General features: G+C 48.3%; 1 protein-coding gene across 1 annotated transcript in view; it reads left to right on the top strand.

Annotated features, from left to right (window-relative positions):
• LOC103742954 overlaps nt 1-9,234 on the top strand; it is a 22,637-nt gene extending 13,403 nt beyond the window's left edge. The window contains exons 5-6 of the mRNA XM_029568810.1: nt 21-152; nt 7,433-9,234. Coding sequence (XP_029424670.1) covers nt 21-152; nt 7,433-7,672 — 372 coding nt within the window. The 3' untranslated portion in view covers nt 7,673-9,234. The remainder of the gene's footprint in view (nt 1-20; nt 153-7,432) is intronic.
• The last annotated feature ends 708 nt before the right edge of the window (nt 9,235-9,942 follow it).

Here is a 9,942-nt window from a genome sequence, read left to right as displayed (position 1 = left end):
CCGTCACCACTCCCGAGCAGACAGTTCAGAAAGCCAAAGGGGAGACTGCGTATCTGCCCTGCAAGTTCAGCCTCAGCCCTGAGGACCAAGGACCACTGGACATTGAGTGGCTGCGGCTTTCAGGACCTGATAATGAGAAGGTGGACCGTGTGGTGAGTGTGTGCCTGCTCACTGTCACTAAGCAGAGGTCACATTGCACATTGTGCTCATCACTCAGAGAGGGACATGGATCTGGAAGCCCCAGTGCCCAGGCTTGTGATCCTTATAGAGTGACACGGATAGTAAGTGACCCAAGATTGCAGAAGAGGAAAGGTTCATCAAAGTTCTTCAAGGCTTCAGGGGACAAGAGAATGTTGTGAAAGTTCTGAAACTCTGGCCTTGAAAGTGTGTGACAGGAGGCAAGGAGCAGTAGAGGGTGGACTGAGTAGGCCGGGCAGCCAGGGGAGTGTGCGCAGTGTGTGTGGACGGGAGTCACTGGACTCGCTGAGGGGGCAGAATGTATGTCCTCTATCTGTCTCTCGTCTCCTTTCATTGCACTGTGTTGTCCAGTCTGGCCTCAAACTCCAAAGGCCCAAGCCATCCTCCTGCCTCAGCCTCCCCTCCTCACTAGCTAGGCTGCAAGTGTGCGTCATGGTACCTGGCCCTCCTAGGACTCTGAGATCCGTATGAGGATCCTGTAGCCACCGAAGTATCAGCAGATGTCCACAGTATAATGTGGTTACATTCTCACCGTGTAGCTTCCTTACTTCAAGTTAAATCTCCCGTAAAACAGATTTCTTAAAAAGCAAAACCAAAGCTGAGCATGGCGGTACCTGCCTGTAATCCTAGTATTTGCTAAGCTGTGCCAGGAGGATTGAGAGTTTGAGGCCAGCTGGATTACATAGCAAATTCCAGGCCAGCCTGATTGGCGTGGTGAGATGCCATGACAAACAAAGGAGCAGAGATTGAAAACTCTAAATATTCACGTTAAGTGAAAGAAGTCATTTGAAGATATTGGTGTAGACGTTTTTCTAATCAAAGTGAGTCAAATGCGGAAGACGAAATTGGCACCAAGGAGGGGACACTGCAGGGACCCCCTCCAAGTCCACGTGTCTCCCTCTGCCTTTCACGGGGTTCTTCAGTCATTTCCCTCGTTTACAAGGCTGCATCCTAGATTCATCTGACACATTTAATTTTTATTTGTAGTTTATTTACTTTTCGTTTCATTGGTTTTTGAGGCAGGGTCTCCCTGTAGCCCCAGCTGGCCTGGAGCTCACTATGTAGACCAGGCTGGCCTCAATCTCACAGAGACCTGCCTGCCTCTGCCTCCTCAATACTTGGACTAAAGGCGTGTGCCACAACACCTGGCTATATTTAATTTTTTTAAAAAAATATTTTATTTATTATTTTTATGTGTATGCATGTATTGCCTGCGTGTAGGTGAGTGCACCTGTGTTGTGCAATGCCTGTGAGGACAGAAGAGGCTATCGGATCCCCTAGGAACTGGAGTTACGGACAGTTGTTAGCTGCCATGTGGGTGCTGGGATTCGAGCCTGGGTCTTCTTCAAGAACAACCAGTGCTCTTAACCGCTGAGCCATCTCTCCAGCCCTACATTTAATATTCTTAAAATCAATAATGGGTTGGCAAGATGGCTCAGGGGATAAAAGTGCTTGCTTCACAAGCCTGCGGACCCAAATTCAAATCCCCAGTACCCACGTGAAAGGCCAAATGTGGCTACATATGCATGTAACTTTAGCATTGTGGGTGCAGAGATAGATGGACCACTGGGGTTTGTTGATTTCCAGCCAAGTTCCAGGTTCTGTGAGAGACTGACTCACTCAAAGGAATAGGGTGGGGAGGTCGGGAGTGAAAGAACAGGAAACTCAGTGTCTTCCTATGGTCTCCATGGGTACACAGGAGCTTAGAACCACAAATGCAACAGCAACGACACACAAATATACAAATACATACATACACATATATACATATGTGTGTGTGTGTGTGTATTGGTTTTTTGAGACAGAGTTTGCCTGTAGCCCCAGCTGGTATGGAACTCACTTACATAGATCAAGTTGGCCTTGGACTCATAGAGATCCAATTGCCTCTGCCTCCTGAGTGGTGGGATTAAAGGCAAGTCACCATGCCCAAATGGCTAAGAATATTTTTAAGGAAAAAAATCAATGTTAATAAATTATATTAGACCAAGGAGAGAAAATATGGTAATATATATGCAGGCACATCTGGAGCAGTTGTTCTTTGGTTTGTGCTTTGAACAGGGTCTCATAATGTAGCCCAGGCTGGCCTGGGACTCACAGAGACCCACATGCCTCCTCAGTGCTGGGACGGTAGAGAAGATTTAATTTTACTTTTTGTCCATATAGAAAGAATGATTTAAAAGATAAAAGGGACTAGAGCGGTGGCTCAGCTCAGTGGTTAAGAGCATATCCTGTTCTTATAGGGGACCTAAGTTTTGTTCCTAGCACCCACGTAGTGGGAGGCTTAAAACTGTCTGTAACTGAAACTCCAGGGCATCGCACACCGTCTTCTGACTTCGTGTGAAACTGCACTCATGTACATCCACACCCACAAAAATACACAAATACACATCATCTTCCAGTTAAGGATTAAGTCAGTGCAGTCAGGCAACCAATGTTCCAGCAAGTCCATTCTGTTTCCCAGGCTGTCTCCCTAGATAGCTAAGGTGCCTTCCCTAGTTGTGAATGACGTGGCCACCCCCACCCAGAGCATACTTCCTCCTGATCCTACTACCCCAACTCCCTGCTTTGTCCCTAAGCAGAAGAACCAGGCCTGAGTCCTTCTGTCTACTCAGCCACCTCCCTGTCCTACTCCTGCCCAGTCTTTCCTTCCCTGTGCTCTGTGCAGAGCCAGCCCCTCAGGCCCAGCTTCCACCCCAGGTCCTGTGTCTCCTGTTCTCCCTGCCAGGGCCAACCATCCAGCGCCTCCAGGACTGATCTGGTGTGTGAGGGCTGGGTGTGTGAGGGCTGGGTGTGTGAGGGCTGTGTGTGTGTGTGAGGGCTGTGTGTGTGAGGGCTGTGTGTGTGAGGGTTGTGTGTGTGAGGGCTGTGTGTGTGTGTGAGGGCTGTGTGTGTGTGTGATGGGTGTGTGAGGGTTGTGTGTGTGAGTGCTGTGTGTGTGAGGGCTGTGTGTGTGAGGGCTGGGTGTGTGAGGGTTGTGTGTGTGAGTGCTGTGTGTGTGAGGGCTGTGTGTGTGAGGGCTGGGTGTGTGAGGGTTGTGTGTGTGAGTGCTGTGTGTGTGAGGGCTGTGTGTGTGAGGGCTGGGTGTGTGAGGGTTGTGTGTGTGAGTGCTGTGTGTGTGAGGGCTGTGTGTGTGAGGGCTGGGTGTGTGAGGGTTGTGTGTGTGAGTGCTGTGTGTGTGAGGGCTGTGTGTGTGAGGGCTGGGTGTGTGAGGGTTGTGTGTGTGAGTGCTGTGTGTGTGAGGGCTGTGTGTGTGAGGGCTGGGTGTGTGAGGGTTGTGTGTGTGAGTGCTGTGTGTGTGAGGGCTGTGTGTGTGAGGGTTGTGTGTGTGAAGGCTGTGTGTGTGAGGGCTGTGTGTGTGAGGGCTGGGTGTGTGAGGGTTGTGTGTGTGAGTGCTGTGTGTGTGAGGGCTGTGTGTGTGAGGGTTGTGTGTGTGAAGGCTGTGTGTGTGAGGGCTGTGTGTGTGAGGGCTGGGTGTGTGAGGGTTGTGTGTGTGAGTGCTGTGTGTGTGAGGGCTGTGTGTGTGAGGGTTGTGTGTGTGAAGGCTGTGTGTGTGAGGGCTGTGTGTGTGAGGGCTGGGTGTATGAGGTCTGGGTGTGTGTGTGTGTGTGTGAGGGCTGTGTGTGTGAGGGCTGTGTGTGTGAGGGCTGGGTGTGTGAGTGCTGGGTGTGTGAGTGCTGTGTGTGTGAGGGCTGGGTGTGTGAAGGCTGTGTGTGTGAGGGCTGGGTGTGTGAGGGCTGGGGGTGTGAGGGCTGTGTGTGTGAGGACTGGGTGTGTGAGGGCTGGGTGTGTGAGGGCTGGGGGTGTGAGGGCTGTGTGTGTGAGGACTGGGTGTGTGAGGGCTGGGTGTGTGAGGGCTGGGGGTGTGAGGGCTGTGTGTGTGAGGACTGGGTGTGTGAGGGCTGGGTGTGTGAGGGCTGGGGGTGTGAGGGCTGTGTGTGTGAGGACTGGGTGTGTGAGGGCTGGGTGTGTGAGGGCTGGGGGTGTGAGGGCTGTGTGTGTGAGGACTGGGTGTGTGAGGGCTGGGTGTGTGAGGGCTGGGGGTGTGAGGGCTGTGTGTGTGAGGACTGGGTGTGTGAGGGCTGGGTGTGTGAGGGCTGGGGGTGTGAGGGCTGTGTGTGTGAGGACTGGGTGTGTGAGGGCTGGGTGTGTGAGGGCTGGGGGTGTGAGGGCTGTGTGTGTGAGGACTGGGTGTGTGAGGGCTGGGTGTGTGAGGGCTGGGGGTGTGAGGGCTGTGTGTGTGAGGACTGGGTGTGTGAGGGCTGGGTGTGTGAGGGCTGGGGGTGTGAGGGCTGTGTGTGTGAGGACTGGGTGTGTGAGGGCTGGGTGTGTGAGGGCTGGGGGTGTGAGGGCTGTGTGTGTGAGGACTGGGTGTGTGAGGGCTGGGTGTGTGAGGGCTGGGGGTGTGAGGGCTGTGTGTGTGAGGACTGGGTGTGTGAGGGCTGGGTGTGTGAGGGCTGGGGGTGTGAGGGCTGTGTGTGTGAGGACTGGGTGTGTGAGGGCTGGGTGTGTGAGGGCTGGGGGTGTGAGGGCTGTGTGTGTGAGGACTGGGTGTGTGAGGGCTGGGTGTGGGAGAGCGCGGTGTGTGTGGGGGCTGGGTGGGTGAGGGCTGTGTGTGTGAGGGCGGGGTGTGTGAGGGCTGTGTGTGTGAGTGCTGGGTGTGTGAGGGCTGTGTGTGTGAGGACTGTGTGTGTGAGGACTGTGTGTGTGAGTGCTGGGTGTGTGAGGACTGTGTGTGTGAGTGCTGGGTGTGTGAGGGCTGTGTGTGTGAGTGCTGGGTGTGTGAAGGCTGGGTGGACATGGATGAAGAGCATGTGGCATCTTCAAGGCTCTGGCCTGAGACTCAGGAGCCGAGTGCAGATGGTGTTGGGGGAAAATGGCACAAATGGAGCAGCAGCTGGCGCTGACAGAGCATGCCAGCTGTGGACCCTACCTTCTGCTCTTAGCATCCTAGAGATCTAAACAGGAGAGCTTCAGCGTGTGGGCGAGGAGTCAGCGTGCTAGGGGAGGACATAGCTCAGGAGAGGACCCAGGCCCTCCACTCAGAAGTTCCTACGCAATCAACTTGGAGAGAAGATTCTCAGATGACACTTACTCTGTTTATACTGGAAATAGTTATCATCAAAATTAAAAGATTATTTGTAAGATATCAAATATGATGGTGTTTCTAATATTTGAGTTGGGCTCTAAGAGTGTTTGGTCTCATATGTCTAAAATGAAGGATTTCATTAACAATGTGAAAAATTGGGACCAGAGAGACAGGTCAGCAGTTAAGAGCACTGACTGCTCTTGCAGAGGACCTGGGTTCAGTTCCCAGCATCCACATAGCAGCTAACAACCATCTGTAACTCCAGTTCCAGGGGATCCAAGGCCGCCTTCTGACCTCCATGGGCACTGCACAACACGGATGCACTATACTCATACACAATAAAATAAAAATAATAAAATAGAATTAAAATTGTGAAAAACTATAAGATCTATTAAACCAATTTTAGAGATTTTTTTAAGGTGACTATTACAATTCTTTTCTGTGTCAAATTTAAAGCAGATTCTGCTCACCTTTTAAGTCTGTTTTCAGCTATTACCCTCAAAGCCTGTAGCAGAGGCTCAGAAAAACTTAGTGGAATTAAGCTTTAGCTATAGAAGGTTTGGGGCAGGGTTTTTATTAATTTGAAACAATTGCCTCAGACAGTTATTTTAGTATTTTTTGTTGTTGCTGTTTGTTTGTCTGTTTTTATTTTGAGACATGGCTTACTATGTAGCCCTGGCTGGCCTTGAACTCACTAAATAGACCAGGCTGGCTTCAATTTCACAGAGATCCACTTGCCTCTGACTCCTGAATGCTGGGATTAAAGGCATGTGTCATCATGCCCAGTTTATTTCACTATTTTTATTAGTGTTTAGAAACTGTGTCTAAACAGTATTTTTTTTTCTTTTCTTTTTTTTTTTTTTTTTTTGGTCTTTTTGAGACAGGGTCTCCCTGTAGCCCCAGCTGTCCTGGAATTCACTATGTAGACCAGGCTGGCCTTGAACTCACAGAGATCCACCTGCCTCTGCCTCCTGAGTGCTGGGATTAAAGGTGTGCACCACCACGCCCGGTATTCTAAACAGTGTTTTTATTTTTATTTTCATTTTTAGTTTATTGCGACAATGTTTCAAAGTGTAGCACAAGTTGGCCTAAAACTAGCTGTGTGGCCCAGATTGGCCTTGAGCTTAAGATCACCAGGCCTCAGCCTCCCTAGTTACTGGAATTAACAGGTATGTCCGTTAATGCCTGGCTTCCAATTTTCCACTGAGAAAAAAAGCAATTAAAAGCAATTGTCTTTTTTGTTTGCTCCCACAGGTTAATTACAATAAGCCTTCCCCAGGACAAAAGGGAGGTGTGTTCTGATTTTGTACTTGGTTTTCTACTGCAGCCTTTGAGGCAGCTAGTGTTCTAGCTTGTTTCTCCACTGCTGTGACAAAAACACTCTGACCAATACCAACTTGGGGAGGAAAGGGTTTATTCAGTTTCCATCTCCCAGGTCACAGTTCATCAGGGAGTCCAAGGTTGGAACTCAGGGCAGGAACCATGGTGGCAGGAGCTGGAGCACAGGCCACGGCGGAACGCTGCTTACTGGCTTGCTCCCTGGCTCCTGCTCAGCCTGCTTTCTTGTACAACACAGGCCCACCTGCCCAGAGGTGGCAGCACCCACAGTGGGCTGGGCCCTCCCACATCACACAACAATCAAGAAGATGCCCCACAGACATGGCCACAGGCCAGTCTATGGAGGAAATTCTGAAATTGAGGCTCCCTCAACCCAGGTGTGTCAAGTGGACAGCAAAGCTATGCGGCACAGCTAGAAAATGAGAGTGTGGCAGTGAACAAAGGGGCTCTTGTCCTGTCTCACCAGACCATTCTCTAGCATTGGGTTGTATTATTTATTCATGTTGAACCTTGATTCTCCATTTAAAATGGGAGTGTGGCTCTACCCAGGATCACTCTGAGCCTTTTCTCCTTCCTCATTCTGTGTTTCGAATAATTGTAGTTTCCCCCAATGTGTTCTCCCCCCGCCCCGGATTCCTTTCTCCCTCCTTCCCTTCCCGTCTTTCTTAATGTTTTGCTTGCTTGCTTTCTTAATTTCTTTTTTACTTTTATTTGATTCTATGGTAGCATGGTATATACAGAGCTGGGTTTTTTTGGTTTTTTGGTTTTGTTTTCTGTTTTAGCTAGTTTTTTCTTCTGGCTTTCTTTCAGATTATTTTATATTCTGTAGACAAGATCTACTATGACTTCTATCAAGATCTGAAAGGACGAGTACATTTCACAAGTGACGATATCAAGTCTGGAGATGCCTCGATCTCCATAACAGATGTGCAGTTATCAGACACTGGCACCTCTCAGTGCAGAGTGAGAAAAGCCCCCGGTGTTGCCAAAAGTAACCTGCAGTTGACAGTTTTCAGTAAGTTACTGTTGTTGGTGACTTGTTTGCAGTGACCGGTGAATGGGTACCGTGCCATAGTATCAGCATTTATGTAAAACAAACCTTGGATTTTGTGTAATTATTTTATTTGTTTTCACTGTGCTAAGGATGAAACCCAGGCCTCATGCTTGCCAGGAAAGGACTCCAGCACTGAGCTGCGCCCCTGGCCCCAGAGTAATCATTTTAAACTTTGAAGTATTTTTGATGTTCTCAGATAGCTTAAGACATAAAGCTAGACTTTCTTGCATAGGAAAAATAAGTGACTAACTTCTTTTCAAAACTCATAAAGAATTTAGAGTAAGTGAAGAGTTTGTTGAGTGACAAAGACCTGTGAGCCAGGAGTCAGGAGAGCTGTTTTGTTGCTGCTCTCGTTTTTGCTATTTTTAACCTTGTCTTCTGAATGTGCCCTGAGAGTTAAACAAATTTCATTTTCTTGGGCCTCAGCCTATCTTATGTTTACTGACGCATAATATATTAAAAGGTTTACTTATCATTATACCTATCAGATTTCATTCGGTTCAAAGTTGTTTATGGTCTGAGTAGAAGCTCTGAGCTTTTACTTTCACGGTCCAAAGAATCAATGAGATTTCTGTGGTGAGGAACTGGAGTGTCAGGATGAAGCAGATGGAATGTGCTAGAATGAATAATGGACTGGAGAAGGCTAGTGCTCATCAGGTAGTGATGGAACGTCCCCACCATCACCGCCTCTCATTCTCAACATGGGAATGAGGCAGTTGCTAGGAAGACCTTCTGCTCTCCAGATGGCTGAGAGGACAGGTGCACACTGCCTGCCATCGTCAAAGCCTTCAGTTTTGATTCTTTCTATGGATTCTGTGATAATTAGCCCAGTCTCAATCCCTTCAAGTTTAGAGAGTCTGAAAGGTTTTAGTTCATAGTATGCACCCAACATCAACATCTTATTCTGGCAGAATTTATATAGACAGTGACTGTATAAATGGGACCAAAATCCCTGTTCTGTGACCTAAAGTGTCATGTTTTGGGAGACTCTTGGGGACCTGTTTTTGGTCAGAATTTCTGAATGTCTGGCATAACCTTGGAAGTGACTAATCAGGGCAACCTCCCTCACTGACCACCCCCTGCCTCAACATACCACCTATTCACTGATCTTTTATAGAAGCACCTAGAGTAAGGTAGGAAGTGTTAATGTGGGGGTCAGAGTTGTTCTGCGCAATGGTCCACTCCAGAGCAAGAATATAAGCACACAGAGCAACAGGAAGGGGAACACTGGCATGTCAGGTTCTGCTGGCAGCACTGCGGAGTGTAGACTCTGGTCAACAGTACTGTGGCCCGAGTTGAGCCCGTTAAGAATGTGTGAAACAAGTGGCACCAAACACGCAACTGCGATGTCAATCATGATCTCCCTCCTCCAAACACATCTTGACACCCGTAGGAAATGCAATCATATTTCTCTCCTTCATGTGTTACTATTTGGACTTTGTTTTTCTTTCTTTTTTTTTTTAATTGCTGTGCATGGGGGTGTACACTTTTGGTTCCAGCAATTGGGAAGCAGAAGCAAGCAGATCTCTGTGAGATCATGGCTAGCCTGGTCTATGTAGAGAGTTCCAGGTCAGCTGGGGGCTAGAGGGACACCTTGTCTCAAAAAAAAAAAAAAAAAAAAAAAAAAAAAAAACAAACAAAACCCCCTAGAAGCAAGCAAGCAAATGACCCTCTCAGTTTTTTAATTACTATTTTTATTTTACATGTACAAGTGTTTACCTGCCTGTATGTAAGTACACCCCTGTCGTGCAATGCCCATGGAGGCCAGAGGGCATCAGGTTCCTTGGAACTGCAGTTGCAGATAGTTGTTAGATGCCATGTGGGTGCTGGGAATGGAACACAGGTCCTCTGCAAGAGCAGCCAGTGCTTCTAACTACTGAGCATCAATCCAGCCCTGTCTCCCAATTTTTATTTCATTTAAGTCGTGTATGTGTGAGTTATATGTGTGTGTGCACCATGACACATGTGGAGATTACAGGACAATTACAGGACAGTAGTATGTCCCAGGGATTGAACTCAGAATACCAAGTTGGCGGCAAGTGCCTTTGCCACTGAGTTGTCTTTCCATTCCTACTTATACCAATGATATATATGCTCTTTAAAATTTTTTTGATTTGAGAAATTCATACAATGTATTCTGATCATATTCAGACCCCTTCCTCCTCTTCACCCCACCTTACTACCTACCCCAACCTCATGTCCTCTATTTGTCTTTCTTTCTCTTTCTCCTTCCTTCCTTCCTTCCTTCCTTCCTTCCTTCCTTCCT

Source organism: Nannospalax galili, unplaced genomic scaffold, assembly GCF_000622305.1.
Source record: "Nannospalax galili isolate Female #2095 unplaced genomic scaffold, S.galili_v1.0 scaffold482, whole genome shotgun sequence".
Lineage (NCBI taxonomy): Eukaryota > Metazoa > Chordata > Mammalia > Rodentia > Spalacidae > Nannospalax > Nannospalax galili.
This window is presented reverse-complemented; position numbering and strand designations above follow the sequence as displayed.